The following is a 21,690-nucleotide window of genomic DNA, read 5'->3' on the forward strand; positions in this document are numbered from 1 at the left end:
TTTGTGAGATACTACCAAATATGTGATACTAAGGTCTTTGAAGTTGTAAGTCATCCTATATGATTTTTTTTATTGTGAAATATTTAAAACCTATGGAAAATAATAATGCATATACTACTCAAATGTTTCAAATGTTATCTTGTCATAATTGTTTAATAAAATTTTAAAGATACAGTGGAAATATAATTTTCACATATTTTTATGATGTTACTATACATGTGTGTATCTGTAACTATTATGAGAGATCTTATAACTTACATTTTCTGTTAAAACGATAGCATTTATTTTTCAGAGGGAAAGAGATATGACTTTTAAAGCTTACTATTCATAGATACGAGTATAGTCTTATTAATATTCTAAAATTTTCCTTTATCAGATTCTGTGGATGAATGCAACTATAGTTTCCTTAATCTTTACTTGTTCTACAACTTCTTTTATATATTTATAGACTGTATCTGAACCTTCTATTATCATGTACCATAGACAGTGAGACATATACCAGAGATACTGGAACAAATTGCATAATTCCATATGGAATGAATTGGGGTATTGACTTTATTGCTAAACAAGAAAACTTAGAAGTCTAGAGTACCGTGACAGTGATACATTCTGCTTCCACTTTATCTAATGGAAGGGTGTGTTAGAGCTAGGGTTTCTGCTAAACACAATGACAGTTCTATTCCAGTGCAGACTGACTTCACTGCCTCATGGGTATAACTTTTTACAGAACAAGGGTAAGATAATGGCCTTGTTATGGTGGCTGATAAGATTGTGTCCTTAAGTCCTAGATAATCTCCATTTGGGGTGCCTACTGTTCAGCAGAATGTCTTAGAAAGTTAGTTGACTGCACATGGATTCTAGATTGGCCATGGGCATTGAGGCCTATAGGACTTAATATTGTTAATTATTAGTTTGGGAGAAGTTATTTTTGTTTCCATTGGAAGCTAAGCTGTATTCTTAATTCCATTTCTCAATGGAAAAAAGGAAGGCCCAAGATTCCAGCTGGATTCCACATAGCCAATGAGGAGTAACAAAAATAATATTTTTTAAGATTTATTGATTTATTTGAATGAATTACAGAGAGAGAGAGGGAGAGACAGAGCAGAGATCTTCCGTCCACTAGTTCACTCCTCAGGTTGCCCCAACAGCCAGTGGTGGGCTAGGCCAAAGTAAAAAAATTATCTGGATCTTCCACATGGGTGGCAGGGGCCCAAACACTTGGGCCATCTGCTGCTGCTTATCCCAGGCCATTAGCAGGGAGCTGGATGGGAAGTGGGGCAGGGATTAACAAACTAGCACCCATATGGGATGTGTGCATTGCAGGCAACAGTTTTACCTGCTATGCCACAATGCTGCCTCCCCCGCACCCAATCATTATTTGATACTCATTATCACTGTGTGAGATAATGGTGATCATGCTAATTTCTTTGCACCCATTTTTTTAAATGTTGAAGTTTAGTTTACATGCCAAATTATTCTGTTATAGGTAAGAAAATGAAAGAACAGTTACTTGCTCAGAATCATTTAGCTGTAATTAGGTACAGAGTTAGTACTGTAGTTCACCACTGCCTGTTGTCTACCACCCATTCTTTCATATATATACTATGACTAGGATGGTTTTCCTAATGTTTTCCTTCAGAAAATTTGAAATATTTTAGGATTTACCAAGGTTATATAAAGTGATTCCAAGTTTCATTTCTTGTTTTGTGGTTGTCTTTCAGGAAATTACTGACATAGTTTTTAAAGTTGAGCTGTATTTTCAAGCAGCTTTGCTTGGAGTCATTGTTACTGCAATGCCACCTTATTTTGCAATGGACAATGCAGAGAATCATAAGGTAATGAATCATTCAGTTTAAAAAGTGCAGTGTGGTTTGCTATTAGAAAATATTTAAAAATAATCTATTTGCATGATTCCAAATCTTAAAATATAATTTTTATTTCAGGAATAAGTAAATGGAATAGAAATACATTTATTTATTATAATTGTGATAATAGGGATAATTAACATTTAATACTTAGTACTTTTGTACTTTAAAAATTACATACTCTAGTTCTTACAGCATTGTGATTTAAGTTTTATTTCACCTGTTTTATGGATCAGAAAACTGAAGATGAGAGTTTTCATATAAATTTACCACGGTAGATCCGGGATCTGGCTGACTACCCTCTTTATGTGCTAATTTGACACACTAACTTGCCTCTCCCCTTTTATCTTTTATAGAGCATGTAGAATGTATAATGAGCTTAATTTTTGTTAAATTTAAAAATTGGGGTGAAAAATGATTATCATCACTAGGTCCTAGAAAAACTTGCTAAGTATACTGAGTCTTTGCTATTGCTTCACTTTTCTGTACATTTCTCTTTTGCTGTACTCTAGGAACAGTGACCTTGGAGTCTTTTGGCTGTTGAACTCCTTTCACTCTTCCACCCTGCTGAAGTTTTATCTTAACCCTCTAATCAAAAAATCTTATCCTCTTCATCTGTTATCTTTATTCAGTAGAATCACATTTCTCTAAATTAATTTATAAACATGGTGAATAATGACTGTAGACTGTACTTTTTAACTGTATTAAGTATTAATAAAAAGAAATTCCAATTTTTATAAAAATTTTTTGTTACACTTGCTTAGCATGAGTCTCACAAAACACTTTTAAAATAATGTTTAACCTTTGTTATGAATGCATGAATCGTCTTCAGAAAGTTCATGAAAACTGCACATTATCTTTTCATTACATTTTTGAAGTACCTTTATACATATTTATTATAGTAATTTATAAATAGTATAAAAATATAAAGAAAATATACATCATTATAGATAAGTTTAAAGAAAATAAAAATCTATATCCCTATCACCCACCCAAAGCTGAAGACTTATAGGAGAGCTTAATTAATTCCTTTTTTAACTCAAATTTAAAATTTTTTGAAAAGATTTATTTATTTATTTTGAAAGTTACAGTTACAGAGAGAGAGAGAGAGAGACAGGAATCCTCTATCTGCTAGTTCACTCCCCAGATGGCTGCAACAGCCAGGGCTAGGCCAGGCCAAAACCAGGAGCCAGGAGCTTCTTCCAGATCTCCCATGTGGGTGGCAGGGGGGCCCAAACATTTGGACCATCTTCCGCTGCTTTGCCCAGGCCATTTGCAAAGAGCTGGATTGGAAGTGGAGCAGCCAGGACATGAACTGGTGCAGACTATCCTCTAGGCCAAAGCGCCTGCCCCTTAAATATTTTAAAATTAACCTTTTTATTTTGAGATAATTGGGGACTGATGTTCAGTGTTAAGAAATGATACAGAGATCCTATGTACTCTTTACCTATTTTATCCCAGTGATAACTTCCTGCAAAATATTACAGTGTTGTAAGGATATTAATGTTGATACAATCAATATACTGAACAATTCCACCACCACAAAAATCCCTCTTGTAGCCCTTTGCTAGACACCCTACTCTCCCCTATGCTTGTCCTGACTTCTGGCAGTAACTAATAAATTCTGATTCCTGTAATTTTGATATTTCAAGAATGTACAAGTGGAATCACAGTATGTTTTTTTCTGGGTCTTGACCATTTTTACTCAGAATAATTCCCTGGAAATTTATCCAATTTGTGTGTATTAGTAGTCCATTCTCTTTTATTGCTGAGTAGTATTCCTTGGTATGGCTGTACCACAGTAACCATTTGCCTGTTGAAGAACATCTGTATTGTTTCCAGCTCTATTATGAATAAAGTTTCAATGAACATTTATATTTAAGTCTTTGAATGAAAATAAGTTTTCATTTATCTTGGACTAAATGCCCAAGGACGCAGTTTCTGGGCCTTAAGGTGGTTGCATGTTTAGTGTTACAAGAAGTTGACAGTTATTCCCAGAATGAATAGAATATTTACATTTCCACCAGCAATGTATAATGACAAAAGCTTGGATTATTTTAAATAATTTTATTTGACCTGGTTTGTGTTTTTATATTTCTTTTGGAATTTACGCTTCTGATATTCTTATAATTCATTGACCACAAAACTTGTCCATTTTCTTTTATTTCTATTCTTAGCTAATCTTTATATTTCATGCCTCCTTTATCTTACCTATCGCCAGTTTTTTTGTATTATACCTGTAATTATTAAAGTATGACAAAAATCAACTGAATAACATTGTTAGGTATTGAGATTTGTGAAGGGTGTGTAAAGTTTTAAATTAAATAATGAGAGCACAAGACAAGGAAGCCATGTTCATTTAAGTTTGATATTGAGATACATGGCAATACTATTTATTTGTGGTAGAAATAGCACCTTATCTTAAAAAAAAAAAGAAATAGCACCTTTATTTATGTACTGTGTCAGCATACCTAAAAGGCTTTCACATGCATTATTTGTGTATATAGTTTCACAATTAAGCTGAATGCCCTGTGTAAATTAGAAGGATCCTGGAAGTTTATTCATGTTTTTGTGAAAGGTTAATTTTAAAAAATGAGAATTTTCTGCTTAAACATCATTTTACCTACAAACATTTCCACATACTTTCAAAAGCTGCTGTGTTTTGACTACTTTCTGTTTGTGCATCAATAACCCTATGACTTTATTCCAGTTTTATGCTTATTAGCAGTACTACTGTATTTTGATTCTTAAAAATTTGATTGAAAATGTTACATTTTAGAAATAATCAAATTAAGGGCTAAGAGAATCTATATTTATTGTGAGGATGACTTTTATTAACTATAGGCCTAAAATATAACCTTTTTTGCCTTGTCGACGTAAAATTAAGAGTTCTACATTGATTTACTCATTTTTTGTTTCATAAAGTGTCTAAAATTATAATCTAAATACTTTTCCTTCTTTTTTTTTAGATCAAAGCTTATACTCAACTTAAACTTTCAGGTCTTTTGCCATCTGCATATTGGATTGGACAAGCTATTATTGATATACCCTTATTTTTTGTTGTTCTTACTTTGATGTTAGGAAGCTTATTTGCATTTCATTATGGATTATATTTTTATGCTGTAAAGTTCCTTGCTGTGGTAAGTTAACAACAGTTTACTTGGCTATTTGTAGGTAAAATGTTTATAAACATATCCGTTGGCTAGTTGGATAATTTGGCTATTCTTTTGTTTTTTAAAGAAAATAGAACCAAAGTCGATTTAATTATTGTGTAGAATACATTTAATCAATTCAGTTTATGTGATTATGAGCAATTTATTAAAAAGCAATAGCAGCATTTAAGAATGAAATTGAGGTTATCTTTCATGTATATGACCTATTGTGTAATCCGGGATACAGAAATATTTTCCTTTTTTAAAAGTCATTACTATTTCTATGCCTGGACATATTTTCATAAGGAAGTAGTTCTTTTATTCCATAACCTAAAATATGGCTTAAAATATTAAGGAAGCATCTGGTTCATATTCTTTTACACATATAATAATAATAATAATACTTATAATAAACCCTTTCATTGAATAATTTTTATGAGTAAAAAACAGAGATAGGTGTTGTTAGTGTTGAAATTAAATATTAGTTTTTCCAGGGTTCTACTGACCTTATGTATTAATTTCTTCTATACAAAATAGCAAATGTTTGGATAGCCTCGTTGCACAGTGTATTAAACCACCACTTGGAATGCCTGCATCCCATGTTGGAGTGCTGATTTGAGTCCCCACTATGCTTTCTTTGATCTCTCTTTTGCTAATACACCCTGGAACCAGGTGATGGCTCATGTGCTAGGGTCCTAGCTACCCACATGGGAGACCCAGACTGAGTTCCTAGCTCTTAACTTCTTGCTGGTCTTGCCCCAGGTGTTGCAAGCATTTGGGGAATAACCCAGTGGCTGAAAGATTTCTCCTTTGTGTCTCTATGTCTCTCTCTTTCCCCCCTCCCTTTCCATCTCTGTCACTCTTACTTTTGCATACTTGAAAATAAATAAACGTGTAGAAATAGCAAATGTCTTTAAACTTTGTAAAAATATATTCGATGCTATGTATTAAAATAGTAGCTAATAAATTGAGAGATAAAAAGTTGTAACCAGATATACTTGTTTTTACAACAAAATAAAACATTTTATACTATAAATAGTATTAAGTTTAAATGACTTATTCAGGACTATATTAACAATAAATTAAAAGTGTGATTTTTATTGATTATTAGACATATGGATCATATTTCCTTGAGTAATCACAGTTTCAGTTTATAGAACAATTTTGCAGAATCAAATCAAATTCCTTAACATTTTAAGATAACTGGTATTTTGTATCATATGTATTGCTGTCTACTCATTTTTTCATAATAATAAACATTTCTGACTTACAGGTTTTTTGCCTGATTGGTTATGTTCCATCAGTTATTCTGTTCACTTACACTGCTTCTTTCACCTTTAAGAAAATTATAAATACCAAAGAATTTTGGTCATTTATCTATTCTGTGGTAAGTCATATATTTCAGTTTTTCATAACAGTTTATTTAATTCATGAACTCTTTCATAATAATACTCAAAAATATTACATGTCTTTTGTCAGTATAGAATTTAGATAGAAAGTGGTAGTATCTTTTTGCAGACATGCTTTTCTTGTGTCATCTCTTCCTTGAAGGAATGATATTAGAAGCATTTAGGCCAGCACCGTGGCTCACTAGGCTAATCCTCCGCCTGTGGCGCCGGCACACTGGGTTCTAGTCCTGGTTGGGGCGCCGGATTCTTTCCCGGTTGCCCTTCTTCCAGTCCAGCTCTCTGCTGTGGCCCGGGAGTGCAGTGGAGGATGGCCCAGGTCCTTGGGCCCTGCACCCCATGGGAGACCAGGAGAAGTGCCTGGCTCCTGGCTTCAGATCAGCGCGGTGCGCCGGCCACGGTGGCCACTGGAGGGTGAACCAACGGTAACAGGAAGACCTTTTTCTCTGTCTCTCTCTCACTGTCCACTCTGTCTGTTAAAAAAAAAAATTAAAAAAAAAATTAAAAAAAAAAAAAGAAGCATTTAACAACTGGCATAGCTACAAACAAATGGTATCAGCATACTTACAGTTCCCAGCTAAGTATCATCTCTGTTCCCATGTTTGTTTAAAGGATTGAAAATGTAGTTCATTCTGAAGCACCAATTTACAAATAAGATTGTATGAAATTTGTACAAACTTTGTCACTTGTTTTCTCATTTTTTTTTCCTTTAGACAGCATTGGCTTGTATTGCAATCACTGAAATAACCTTCTTTATGGGATACACAGTTACAGCTATTTTTCATTATGCCTTTTGCATAGCCATTCCAATCTATCCACTGCTAGGTTGCCTGATTTCTTTCATAAAGGTAGGTCTTTTTGGTATTTTAATGTTTTAAAAGTATAAACAAATACTGCCTAACCTTTGATATCTTAGTTCTGGTGCTAAAAAAAAAAATGCATCAAGTTAATTGCTACTACTTGGGTAAGTCTTATTAATCCAGCAATTTAAATTATCTTGGTACTTTTCTAGCCTATTTTTAAACTTTAAATTCTATGTGTATTACTATGTTCTTGGTAAAAGCCTATGTATATTACATGCTTTTGATGCTCAAAATGAATGTAATTAGAATTTTGTTTCAGTCATTTGTTTCTAAGAGTTTTTCAGGTATTAAGAAATGTATTACACTATAAAGAGATGAGACAAAATGAAGTGTAAGAATTTTTTCCAAGGAAAAACAAAGAAAAATATAGCAGTTTTACTAAGACTGGATACTTGAAATAAATTTCTGTGTTATTTATTAGGGAAAAATAAATTTTGAATTCTTGATTTGGAATTACTTAATATTGATTAATTCTATTCTCTAACTACCCCACCCTTACCTTTGTTAAGTTTTTGCTTTTGTTTAATAATCTACAGCAATTCTGATGGAAATATTTGGAGGCAGGGGAGATTTTAATTCAAATATAAAACATAGTTTAATTAATATGAATAGCTAACTTACTTACATAGATGTTTGCTGAACAAACATGTATTTTTCCATTTTAATGCAAATATTTCAACATATCACAGCATATACACTGAAATAGATTTTTGTCTCAGGTTTCTTGGAAGAATGTACCAAAAAATGAGGATGCCTACAATCCATGGGATAGGCTTTTGGTGGCTGTTATATTGGTAAGAAATGACAAAAAGTTCTTTTTTGTGTTAGCATGTTACTTTTAGAATATTTAGTTGTATGGTTTTAACTCTTTAGTTTTTATCCTGCTGCATAAAAAAGAAGGTGCATAAAAAGTCAAGTGTATTAATGCTGGGTGGCTGCATAGGCAACGTAAGAAGTTTTCAGAGGAAGAAAAATATGTTAAAAGTTATTTTACTAAAAATAATTCTAGCTAGGTTTATATTAAAATTTGTTTTAAGTTATCTTTACTACACAAGCATAAAGGCATTGTGATTATGCTTTTGGAGAGGGTAAGGAGGCTGATGTATGTGGTCTTGGTTCTGCTGGCAAAGGTGAAAACGATGATTCAGTGTTGAGCTGTATTCTGTTCTTTTAGCCTTACCTGCAGTGTGTTCTATGGATTTTCCTCTTACAATACTATGAGAAAAAATATGGAGGCAGAACAATAAGAAAGGACCCATTTTTCAGGTAAGTTCTTTTAAAAATTTTAATGTTTTAGCATATTTACAGAATTGTATAATGATCACTGTAACAGTTTTTTTTTTTTTTAAAGATTTATTTATGTATTTGAAAGAGTTACACAGAGAGAGGAGGAGAGGCAGAGAGAGAGAGAGAGAGAGAGAGAGAGAGAAAGAAAGAGAAGTCTTCCATCTGCTAGTTCACTCCCCAAATGACCACAGCAGCCGGAGCTGAGCTGATCTGAAGCCAGCAGCCAGGAGCTTCTTCTGGGTCTCCCATGCGAATCAGGGGCTCAAGAACTTGGGCCTTCTTTTACTGCTTTCCCAGGCCTTAGCAGAGGGCTGGATGGGAAGTGGAGCAGCTGGGACTCGAACCGGAGGCCATATGGGATGCCGGCACTGCAGGCAGCGGCTTTACCCGCTATGTCACAGTGCCAGCCCCCCCATGACAGTTTTAGAACATTTCCAGCACTCCGGAAATAGATTTTTCTTCCGTTATTAGATTCTCCTATCGCACTTTCCATGCTTCCAGCACTAGGTAACCTCTAACCTACCTTCTATATTTGTCAGCTATGTCTATTCTGAACAGTTCTTATAATTGGAATTATACAATATGTTGCCTTTTTTTGTCTGAATTCTTTTACTCAATGTACTTTTTTGCCTTTTCTTAACATGTATTTTTGCAAAATTAATGTATACAATGAATATATATGTATACTATATATAGATTTAGATACTTCCCATTGTGCTTACTGCACATTAAGTGCTTTAAATATTCATATGCTACATTTTAAAAATATTTTAAAGAAAAGAAACAGTTCTGAAAAAATTAAGCCAAAAAAGACCAATGGTTTTCTTACATACTTCAGAAATACTTACTTTTCATCATAATTGGAACATTATTTTAATATCAGAAAATCATATTCATCAGAAAACACTATATAATTATTAGAATTATTTGAATTTAGTGTCTAGTATACAGTTTTACAGTTAGTAAAATGTTTGAAAGGATCATTATGTTGCATCATGTAGCAGTGCTTCATTACCTGTGTGGGTGTTTTAGTGTTAATATTACATTGTTGAATATCTGTACCATGCTTATGTTTTTGTCAGTGAGTTTGGTTTTATTGGCTATTATGAATACTGTTTCTGAGAACATTGTGTACATGTCTTTGTGTGGACATGTGGTTTTCATTTCTCTTCAGTGGATTCCTAGAATAGGATTTATAGATCAGAGCTCTGTGTTTAACCTTTTGTGGAACTGCCAATCTACTTTCTAAAATGGTAGAACCATTTTACTTCCACTTAGGAATGTCTGAGAATTCTGTTTTCTCCACAACCTCATCATTGCTTGTCATTTTATTTTAGCCATTGTAGTATATGTGTAGTCGTATACTATTGTGATTTTGATTTATATTTCCCTAATGATTCATGATGTTGAGAACCTTTTCATGTGCTCGTTGTACATTTTGTTTGTTTGTTTTGTTTTGTTTTTTTGAGAGCCAGAGTTTCAGACAGATCTTCCATCTGCTGGTTCACTCTCCAAATGGCCGCAAGGGCCAGACCTGGGCCGATCCGAAGCCAGGAGCCAGGAACTTCTTCCAGGTCTCCCATGTGGGTGCAGGGGCCCAAGCACTTAGGCCATCATCCTCTGCTTTCCCAGGCCATTAGCAAAGAGCTGATCAGAAGATAAGCAGCTGGGACTAAAACCAGTACCCATATGGGATGCCAGTGCTGCAGGTGGAGGCCTAAACTACTACACCACAGCACCAGCCCCCTCATTAGCTGTTTTTAGATCTGCTTTTGAGAAATGTCTATTAAAAGCTTTCACACATTTTAAATATTGTTATTTGTCTTCCATTTTGTCTTTGTCTGGTAGACCCTTTACCTAATTGTAATCTTTAACATGATTGACTTACTCTCCTTATACTTGTCTTTTTGTCCCTTTGTTTTCTATAATGTCATCTCCTATTTGCCTCTTTACCTTTCTTCCTATTCAAAATTTCCTTCTTCCTCTGCCTATCCTTAAAAATTGTATTCCTATGTATTCTGACTTCTGCCCCCTACATCTAATGCTTCCACGCAGTTCCATTAATACCCAAAGCTGTAAATTCTTGTAGAGTCCGTATTTTTCTTCCTTTTATCTTTCTGTGGAATTATATCTGACACTTACTAGTCATAAATGATATTGTTGAATAAATGAAGTTAGATGATATCATTTAAATGCTATCTTTCAGTGAAGAATATCAATTGTAATTCTGGTTTTCAGAGATAACCCTAGATCTGATGTTAGTATATTTCTCAAATTTTCCTCTTTGTAATGTCTATATTTCTTATAACTTTAATTATTTGAAAGTCTGTCTTCATATGTTTAGAAACCTTTCAACAAAGTCAAAAACCAAGAAGTTTCCAGAACCACCAAACAATGAGGATGAAGATGAAGATGTCAAAGCTGAAAGATTAAAAGTCAAAGAACTGATGAGTTGTCAGTGTTGTGAGGAGGTAATTAAAAATTTAAAATATTTTCCTTTGCACAAATAAATCTGAAAAAATCTTGCAAAAATATTTTGTCTACTTTTGGATATTCCATCATTTCAGTTGCAATGAAAATGTATTTGTATAATTATCATGTTATTAATAAATGTATTCTGGTGATATGTATATGAAGAACAGCTTGCCATGAAATGACAGGTATCTTTTTTCCCTAATTAGAAACCAGCCATTATGGTCAGCAATTTACATAAAGAATATGAAGACAAGAAAGATTTTCTTCATTCAAGAAAGATTAAGAAAGTGGCAACTAAATACATCTCTTTCTCTGTGAAAAAAGGTGTTGTCGTTTAATTATTTTTTTCTTAAATAGTTTTCCAGAAGAATAGTTTTTGTATTTATTTTGATCATAATTATTTTTTTTCTTTCAATTCCTTTAGGAGAAATTTTGGGACTGCTGGGTCCAAATGGTGCAGGCAAAAGTACAGTTATTAATATTCTAGTTGGTGATATTGAACCAACTTCAGGCAAGGTATGCCATACAAGGATATGGAATTTATTGAATATGATTTACATTTTTTTAAAAAAAAATTATTTATTTTTACTTGAAAGTCAGAGTTACACAGAGAGAAAAGGAGAGGCAGAGAGAGAGAGGTCCTCCATTCGCTGGTCAACTTCACAATTCAACGGCTGGAGCTGCGCCGATCTGAAGCCAGGATCCAAGAGCTGCTTCCGTTCTCCCTCGCAAGTGCAGGGGCCCAAACACTTGGACCATCTTCTACTGCTTTCCCAGGCCTTAGCAGAGAGTTGGATCGGAAGTGGAGCATCCAGGACTTGAGCCAGCGCCCTTATGGGATGCCGGCACTGCAGGCCATGGCTTTACCTGCTACGCCACAACACCAGCTCCAGATTTACATTTTTAATTTAGATAAATTAATGCTAAATTAGGATTTTGATGCTCAGATTTTCTGTATTATAATAATATGCATGGTGAGATTTTCATGCACACATGCAGGTATGTATGTGTATGATATTTCTGCTTTTCTAATTATTATGTGCATAGGTGATTTGTGTACCAACTTAATGGAAAACAGTTGTGTTAACTTCAGGAGATCTGGGAACTAGTCTTGATCCTCCTATCAGCTTATCTTTGATTATATGTGTTTCACTCCCCACTTTGAAGAAACTTCACAATACTTGCCTGTCTGCATTTCTTGTTTCTTTTGCCTTACTAACTTCAAAACCAGGCCCACTGACTTACTGCTTTTCTGGAATATACCAGGCATTCTTTCTTTGTTTTTTCGCCTGAGCCATTTCCTATATTGGCTGTATCTTATGTCCAATGAAATTCAAGTCACTAAATTCACTTATTCCTAGTTTCAAAGATCATTTTACAGTGAGACAATTTTCTAGTGAAAGTTGTATTTTTCTTTCCTATCCAATGCTACCTTAAAATCAACCTTTCTAGCTGTGTCACTGAACTGTGACTTAGCTATGTCCTTCCGTCATCACAAAGTATTAAAACCTGACATGATACTACACAGGCAATAGGAAGGGATTTGAATTAATCCACTTGCCTCTTCATAATGTAAATCAAATGAAAATACTTAACTGAAAATCGGCTTGTATCTTTGTAGGTATTTCTAGGAGAGTATTCTTCAGATGCAGCTGAAGATGATGATTCTATTAAGTGTATGGGTTACTGTCCTCAGATAAACCCACTGTGGCCAGATATTACATTGCAAGAACATTTTGAAATTTATGGAGCTGTGAAAGGAATGAGTTCAGGTGACATGAAAGAAGTCATAAGCCGGTAATATAATTTTCTTCAGATCTATTTTATTACATGAGGAAGTTTTATAGCTCATATATTTAAATTTTCCTAACAAGCATTTCTGTAGATCATGATTTTCATAGAAACAGCCATTACTTTTACAAATATTCTTTACAAAATTATAACAGCTATGCAACTGAAAGGCGTTTTTCCACTTATGATTATTAATGATATACCATTAAATGTATGAAACTTGAAGTAAATCATTTTATGAAGAGCTTCATTTGTTTAAAATAATTTAAATTGGGCCGGCGCCGCGGCTCACTAGGCTAATCCTCCGCCTAGCGGCGCCGGCACACCGGGTTCTAGTCCCGGTCAGGGCGCCGGATTCTGTCCCGGTTGCCCCTCTTCCAGGCCAGCCCTCTGCTGTGGCCAGGGAGTGCAGTGGAGGATGGCCCAGGTGCTTGGGCCCTGCACCCCATGGGAGACCAGGAAAAGCACCTGGCTCCTGGCTCCTGCCATCGGATCAGCGCGGTGCGCCGGCCGCAGCGCGCCGGCCGCGGCGGCCATTGGAGGGTGAACCAACGGCAAAGGAAGACCTTTCTCTCTGTCTCTCTCTCACTGTCCACTCTGCCTGTCAAAAAAAAAAAAAAAAAAAAAAAAATAATAATAATAATAATTTAAATTGGTGATTTTTCTTGTCTAATTATAGTAAGTTAACTTAGTAACTCTTCTAGAGAAAACACTGGCAGTGATTATACATAGTATATATATATTTATATTTAAAATGGTACACTAATTTTGTGCTGTCAATTTTGCAGAATAACAAATGTACTTGATTTAAAAGAACATCTTCAGAAAACTATTAAGAAACTACCCGCAGGAATTAAGCGAAAGGTACTTTTTGTTATGCAACAAGTATATCTCTATATTACTGATAATTTAATACTTTTTATTAACTTGATAGGATTCCATATAGTGAAATCTTTTAGTCCACCTCCATTCTTTTCTTTTCCATCTAGTTGTGCTTTGCTCTAAGTATGCTGGGAAATCCTCAGATTACTTTGCTAGATGAACCATCTACAGGTATGGATCCTAAAGCCAAACAGCACATGTGGTAAGTGTGATACTGAATAAATTTGTAACATATATCATAATGTAGAATAAAGGATTATTTATTATTAATTAAGCATTACTATTAAATATTAATATTTAAATGATAGAATAAAGGAATATTTCTTTTATTTATAGTTTTATATTAGTTATATGCACATCTTGATTTAGAATCCTAGTAAATGCTATAATAATTAAATATTAGATATTTAATTTCTAGATATTTCTTTAAAATTTATATTTTCATGAAATGTTTATAATATTTTCTATGAGTATATTTCAGAATGGAAGTAAATGTATGGCTATTACTAAAATAAAGAATTCTACTTACTGAATAGTTTTTAAAAGTTTTCTTTGTAGGCCGGCGCCGTGGCTCAACAGGCTAATCCTCCGCCTTGCAGCGCCGGCACACCGGGTTCTAGTCCTGGTCGGGGCGCTGGATTCTGTCCCGGTTGTCCCTCTTCCAGTCCAGCTCTCTGCTGTGGCCAGGGAGTGCAGTGGAGGATGGCCCAGGTGCTTGGGCCCTGCACCCCATGGGAGACCAGGAAAAGCACCTGGCTCCTGGCTCCTGCCATCGGATCAGCGCGGTGCGCCGGCCGCAGCGCGCCGGCCGCGGCGGCCATTGGAGGGTGAACCAACGGCAAAGGAAGACCTTTCTCTCTGTCTCTCTCTCTCTCACTGTCCACTCTGCCTGTCAAAAAAAAAAAAAAAAAAAAGTTTTCTTTGTAGTCATTTAACATATGTTTTATCTTTCCCAAAACAATATTGCTTTGAATTTATCTTGGAACACTTTCTAATAATTCTTTCTAATAATTTCTTTGTAATCACTTAACATATGTTTTATCTTTCCCATAATAATATTGCTTTGAATTTATCTTGGAACTCTTTCTAATAATTTAAGGTATGAAATAATTAAACAATTCTTTGAACTTCAATTTCTGGGTCTGCTTTTTGAATATTAAGCTTTCCTTATGATTCTATGGTTATTTTTCTTTTTAATTTAAAAATATTTTAATTAATTTAATGGGCATGTAAAGATTATAATTATTTACAGAGTATCATGTGATGTTTCAGTCCATGTATATATCATGTAGTGCCCAAACAGGGAAAATATCTCTGTATCTTCAAACTTGTAATATTTCTACATGATAAAAACATCTGAAATCCTGTCTTCTAGGTTTTCTCTGAGGGGTGGGGACATCCAGCCCGCAGGTCATATAAGTCCAATGAAATCCTTTGATCTGGTCCTGCCAAGGAAACCACAGGCAAGACAGAGTGAAATAAGCTGGACACAGAAAGACAAATACCACGTGTTCTCCTTTATATGTGAGAGCTAAAATTAAAAAACAGAAAAAAAAAATAAAAAGAAAGCAATTCATATTTGTATAAGTATTGCTGCAAATATAGTTTTGTCAATCTTTATTTTTAAGAAAACTTTTATTTAATAAATATAAATTTCATAGGTACAACTTTTGGAATATATCAGTTCTTCCTCCCATATCTGCCTTCCCACCCCAACTCCTGTCCTACCTCCTACTCCCTCTCCCATCCCATTCTTCATTAAGATTCATTTTTAATTATATACATAAGATCAACTCTTTACTAAGTAAAGATTTTAACAGTTTTCACCCACACAGACACACAAAGTATAAAGTACTGTTTAAAGACAAGTTTTACCATTAATTCTCAAAGTACAACTCGTTAAGGACAGAAGTCCTACATGTGGATAAGTGCACAATGACTCCTGTTGTTGATTTAACAATTGACACTCTTATTTATGATGTCGGTGATCACCTGAAGCTCTTGTCATGAGCTGCCAATGCTATAGAAGCCTTTTGATTCCACAAACTCCATCAGTATTTATACAGGGCCATAAGCAAAGTGGAAGTTCTCTCCTACCTTCAGAGAAAAGTACCTCCTTCTTTGATGGCCCCTTCTTTCCACTGGGGTCTCACGGAGATCCTTTGTGTAGATCATTTGTTGCCCCAGTGTCTTGGCTTTCCATGCCTGAAATGCTCTCATGGGTTTTTCAGCCAGATCCAAATGCCTTAAGAGCTGATTCTGAGGTCAGAGTGCTATTTAGGGCATTTGTCATTCTATGAGTCGGTTGTGTGGCCTGCTTCCCATGTTGGATCATTCTCTCCTTTTTAATTCTGTCTATTGTTATTACCAGACACTTGGTCTTATTTATGTGATCCCTTTGACAATTAATCCTATCTATATGATCAGTTACACGCTTAATATGAATATGATCACTTTAACATGTAAGATGGCGATAGTACCTGCCAACCTAATGGAATTTGGAGTCTTATGGCAAATTTTTAGCTTTACCCTTAGGGGTAAGTCCATGGGAATGGATGCCTAACTGCACATCTCCTCCCTCTCTTATTCTCACTCTTATATTTAATAGGGATCAATTTTCAATTGGATTTAAATACCTGTGAATAATTCTGTGTTAAGTAAAGAGTTCAACCAATGATATTAAGTAGAAAAAGAAAATATTAAAAAGAATAAAATAGTAAGCTGTTCCTTGACAATCAGGACAAGGGCTGATCAAGTCATTGCTTCTCATAGTGTCCATTTCACTTCAGCAGGTTTCCTTTTAGGTGCTCAGTTAGTTGTCACAGATCAGGGAGAACAAATGATGTTTGTCCCTTTGGGACTGGCTTATTTCACTCAGCATGATGTTTTCCAGATTCCTCCATTTTGTTGCAAATGGCCGGATTTCATTTTTTAACCACTGTGTAGTATTCCATAGAGTACATATCTCATAATTTCTTTATCCAGTCTTCTGTTGATGGGCATTTAGGCTGATTCCATGTCTTAGCTATTGTGAATTTAGCCAAAATAAACATGGAGGTGCAAATAGCTCTTTTATTTGTTGATTTAGTTTCCTTTGGGTAAATTCCAAGGAGTAGGATGGCTGGGTCATATGATATGGCTATATTCAGATTTCTGAGGTATCTCCAAACTATCTTTTATATTGGCTTTATCAATTTGCATTCCCACCTACAGTGGATTAGTGTGCTCTTTTCCCCACATCCTCGCCAGTATTTGTTGTTTGTTGATTTCTGTATGAAAGCCATTCTAACCAGGGTGAGGTGAAACATCATTGTGGTTTTGATTTACATTTCCCTGACAGCTAGTGATACTGAACATCTTTTCATGTGTCTGTTGGCCATTTGGATTTTGTCTTTTGAAAAATGTCTAAGTCCTTGTCCCATCTCTTAACTGGCTTGTTTGTTTTGTTTTTGTGGAGTTTCTTGATCTCTTTGTAGGTTCTGGTTATTAATCTTTTATCAGTTGTGGAGTTTGCAAAGAATTTCTCCTATTCTGTTGGTTGCCTCTTCACTTTCCTGTTTCTTTTGCCATACAGAAACATCTCAATTTGATGTAATCCCAGGTGTTAATTTGGCTTTGCCTGTGCCTCTGGGGTCTTTTCTAGGAAATCTTTGCCTGTGCCTTTATCTTGCAGGGTTTCTCTGATGTTCTCTAATAATTTGATGGTGTTGGGTTGTAGATTTATATCTTTAATCTGTGTTGAGTGGATTTTTGTGTAAGGTGTAAGGTAGGGGTCTTGGTTCATACTTCTGCATGTGGAAATCCCGTTTTCCCAGCACCATTTGTTGAAGAGACTGTCCTTGCTCCAGGAATTGTAAACCAGAGTATTTTTGCTTTTTATTGGTTGAAGTTTTTATTTGGTGGAGCATTAAGCCCTTGAATGTAATGTAAATGAAAACTATGTCATCTCAAAAATACAAAAATGAAACGGAGGGAGGAAAAGAGGGAGACAAAGAATATCATTATATTAGAAGTGTGTCAGGGCTGGTACTGTGCACAGCAGGTTAAAGCCTCAGCCTGCAGCACCAGCATCCCCTGTGGGTACCAGTTTGAGTCCCTGCTGCTTCACTTCTAATCCAGCTCCCTACTAATGCACCTGGGAAAGCAGCAGAGATAGCCCAAGTCCTTGGGCCCCTGAACCCACGTGGGAGACCCGGAAGAAGCTCCTGGCTCCTGGCTTTGGTTTGGCTCAGCTCCTGCTATTGCAACCATTTGGGAAGTGAACCAGCAGATGGAAGAGCTCTCTCTCTCTCTCTCTACCTCTCTGTAACTCTGCTTTCAAATGAATAAAAATAAATCTTAAAAAAAAAAAATTTGTGTCTTTGAACTATATTGAATCTGTTAAAAAGTAAAGCAAACTAAAGAAAAAAATAAAAATAATAAAATTTTAGACTCATTAAAAATAAATAGAACTAACAGGCTAATTTTTAAGTTGATGATTTTGTATGGCCTCATGTGATATTATAAATATCCAAAATGCCATTGGTAGAAAAAATGTTTACCACCCCAGCTTTAGAGAGAAATATACAGTACATAACAGTAGTATATAGTATATTAACAGTAGTCATCCTACTGTGTAATCAATCCCCAGAACTTCTTACTTTTACCATCTATAACTTAGTACTCATGAATCAGTCTTTCCCAGTCCCTCCCCACTTTCTTCTCTCCCTAGTGTCTGGAACTACCATTATACCTTTAATTTCTATGAGATCCCCTTTTTTGATTCTGAGATTATGTGGTACTTGTCTTTCTGTGTTTGGCTTATTTCACTTAATGATCTCCAGTTCCATCTGTATTGTTACAGATGATAAGATTTCAATCTTCTTTATGGCTAAGTAGTATTCATCATTCATTTATTGTGGATTGATGCTTAGGTTGTTTCTATTTCTGACTGTTATGAATAGTGCTACAATAAACGTGGGAATGCAACTGTCTCATTGACATTCTGATTATATACTTAGTGGGCTTGCCTTAGTATGCTTGCTGGATCATTTGGTAATTCTCTCTCTCTCTCTCTCTCTCTTTTTTTTTTTTTGAGAAACCTCCGTAGTTTTCCACAATTGCTATACTAATTTGTAAGCCACTTGTAAGGATTTCCTTTTCTCAACATCATTGTCAGCACATGTTATTTTTTGTCTTTTTGATGATAGTCTTTACTGAGGTGATGTTACCTTGTGATTTTGATTTGCATTTCTCTGACCATTAGTGATGTTGAACATTTTTCGTGTGCCTGTTGGCTACATGTATGTCTTCTTCTGAGAAATAGCTATTTAGAAACATTGCCCATTTTTATTGTATTGTTTGGTTTTTTGTTTTGTTTTGCTGTTGAGTTTTTTGGGTTCATATATGTATATGTATATTCTGGATATTTGGGTTCATATATATATATATATATATATACACACTCTGGATATTAACCCATTGTCATATTATTTTCTCTCTGTAGGTTGTCTCTTCACTTTTTTTTTTTTCACACTTTTACTGTGCAGAAGCTCTTCAGTTTGATGAAATCCCGTCTATCTGTTTTTGCATTTGTTTCCTGTGGTTTTTGAGGTCTGATAAAAAAAATTATTGCCTATTCCAATGTCCTGAAGCATTTCTTCTGTGTTTTCTTCTAGTAATTTCAAAGTTTCAGGTCTTATACTTAGCTCCTGAATTCACTTTGAGTTGGCTTTTGTACATGGTGAGGGATAGGAATCTGGCCTCATTCTCTTTAAGTAGATACTCTATTTTCCTAGCATCATGGATTGAAAAAAACTGTCCTTTTGGCAATGCATGTTGTTTGCACCTTTGTGAAAGATCAGTTGGCAGTAGATGTGGGTTTACTTCTAGGATCTCTATTTTATTCCATTGGCTTATGCATCTGTTCTATGCCAATACAATGTTGTTTTAATTACTATAGCCTTGTAAAATCGACTAAAGTCAGTGTAATACCTCCTGCTTTGTTCTTTTTGCTCAAGATTTCTTTGGCCATTCGGGGTCTTTCGCAATCTTACACAAATTTTAGTAGTGTTTTTTCCTAATTCTGTTTAAAATGATACTGGTATTTTAACAGGGTTTGCACTGATTCTGTAAATCACTTCGAATAGTTTCTTGAGTGAATATGAGGTGTCTTTTTATTTGTTTTTGTCCTCTTTAATATCTTTCACCATTGGTTTATGGCTTTCATTGTTGAGCTCTTTCACCTTGCTAGTTAAGTTTACTCCTAGGTATTTTATTTTATTGCAGTTACTGGAAATTGCTTCCTTGGGTTTTTTTTTCCCAGATAATTTGCTACTTTGTATAACAGTGTTACTTGTTTTTGCATGTTGACTTTGTATCTTACAACTTGGCTGAATTTCTTTATTCTAACAGCTTTTTGGTTGAGTCTTTGGGGATTTATATATATCATGTCATTTTCAAATAGTGACACTTTGGGGCCTACACTGTGGCATGGTGGATAAAGCCCACCTGCAGTGCTGGCATCCCATGTGGGTGCTGGTTTGAGTCCTGGCTGTTCCACTTCCAATCCTGCTCTCTGCTAATGCACCTGGGAAAGCAGCAGCAGATGGCTGAAGTGCTTGGGCCCCTGTACCCATGTAGGAGACCCAGAGGAAGCTTCTGGTTCCTGGCTTCAGATCTGCCCCGCTCTGGTCATTGAGGCCATTTAGGGACTGAACCAGAAGACCTCTCTCTCTCTCTCCTTCTCTGTCTCTCTCTCTCTCTCTCTCTCTGCCTCTTTGTACCTCTCTGCCTTTCAAATAAAAAATCTTTTAAAAACAAACAAAAAAATAGTGACACTTTGATTTCCTTCTTTCTGATTTGGATGCCTTTTATTTCTTTTTCTTGCCTAATTGCCTGGCTACAACTTAGAATACTGTGTTGACTGCAGGTGGTGAAAGCTGGCTTCCTTTTCTTATTCCAGATCTTAGAAAGCCTTAATCAACATTTCCCTATTCAATATGATGTTAGCTGTTAGCTTGATAGATAGAGCCTTTATTATGTTGAAGTACATTACTTTTATACCTACTTGGTTCAGAATTTTTGTCATGAAGAGATGTTGAATTTTATCAGTTGCTTTATCTGCATCTATTAAGATGACTTTATGATTTTTGTCCATTATTCTCTTGATGTCCTGTATCATGTTTATTGATTTGCATTTGAAGCACCCTTGCATCCCTAGGATTAATCCCATTTAACCATGGTGAATAAATATTTTAATGTGCTATTGATTTTACTTTCTAGTATTTTGTTAAAGATTCGTACATTTATATTCATCAAGGATATTGGCCTGTACATTTCTTATTTTGTTATGTTGTTTTCTGGTTTGAGTATCAAGGTGATGACAGCTGCATAGAATGAAGTGATTGAATATTGCTACTTGTTATTGGTCTGTTTAGGTATTCTCTTTTGTCACAGTTCAATTCTGTCAAGGTGTATGTATAAGAGAATTTGTCTATTTCTTCTAGATTATCAAATCTGTTGTAAAGAATTTTTTATTCATTTTCATTAGCTTCAAGAAATTTTAAAATTTCCTCCTTAATTTCTTCTTTGATCTACTGGTTGTGTGTTTAATTTGCATATATTTACGTAGTGTCTAAAACTCTTGTTGATTTCTAATTTTAGTGCATTGTGATAAAATATACTTAATATGATTTCTGGTTTTTAAAATTTGTTGAGACTATTTTTTTTAAGATTTTATTTATTTATTTGAAAGGTAGAGTTACAGACACTGAGAGGGAGAGACAGAGAGAAAGGTCCTCCCTCCGTTGGTTCACTTTCCAAATGGCCGCAACGGCCAGAGCTATGCCAATCCGAAGCCAGGAGCCAGGAGCCTCCTCTTGGTCTCCCATGTGGGTGCAGGGGCCCAAGCACTTGGGCCATCCACCACCGTTCTCCCAGGCCACAGCAGAGAGCTGGATTGGAAGAGGAGCAGCCAGGACTAGAACCG

At 35.1% G+C, this 21,690-nt stretch overlaps 1 protein-coding gene across 13 annotated transcripts in view; it reads left to right on the top strand.

The window, feature by feature from the left end:
• ABCA5 (ATP binding cassette subfamily A member 5) overlaps positions 1–21,690 on the top strand; it is a 151,137-nt gene that overhangs the window by 123,077 nt on the left and 6,370 nt on the right. For 11 of the 13 annotated variants that reach the window (XR_016223493.1, XM_089316712.1, XM_089316714.1 and 8 more), the window contains 12 exons: positions 1,722–1,835; positions 4,835–5,005; positions 6,291–6,404; positions 7,137–7,271; positions 8,006–8,080; positions 8,461–8,552; positions 10,918–11,044; positions 11,255–11,372; positions 11,473–11,564; positions 12,670–12,845; positions 13,628–13,703; positions 13,829–13,923. Coding sequence is in view for 10 of the 13 variants with exons in the window: in XM_089316712.1 (XP_089172838.1) it covers positions 1,722–1,835; positions 4,835–5,005; positions 6,291–6,404; positions 7,137–7,271; positions 8,006–8,080; positions 8,461–8,552; positions 10,918–11,044; positions 11,255–11,372; positions 11,473–11,564; positions 12,670–12,845; positions 13,628–13,703; positions 13,829–13,923 (1,385 nt within the window). In the remaining 3 variants the exon portion in view is untranslated. Of the gene's footprint in view, positions 1–1,721; positions 1,836–4,834; positions 5,006–6,290; positions 6,405–7,136; positions 7,272–8,005; positions 8,081–8,460; positions 8,553–10,917; positions 11,045–11,254; positions 11,373–11,472; positions 11,565–12,669; positions 12,846–13,627; positions 13,704–13,828; positions 13,924–21,690 lie in introns of those variants that run through there. The other 2 variants (XR_016223494.1, XR_016223492.1) reach the window with 2 other exon arrangements.

The sequence above is a fragment of the Oryctolagus cuniculus genome, chromosome 17 (assembly GCF_051225735.1).
Source record: "Oryctolagus cuniculus isolate XC-2025 breed Fujian yellow rabbit chromosome 17, ASM5122573v1, whole genome shotgun sequence".
Taxonomy (NCBI): domain Eukaryota; kingdom Metazoa; phylum Chordata; class Mammalia; order Lagomorpha; family Leporidae; genus Oryctolagus; species Oryctolagus cuniculus.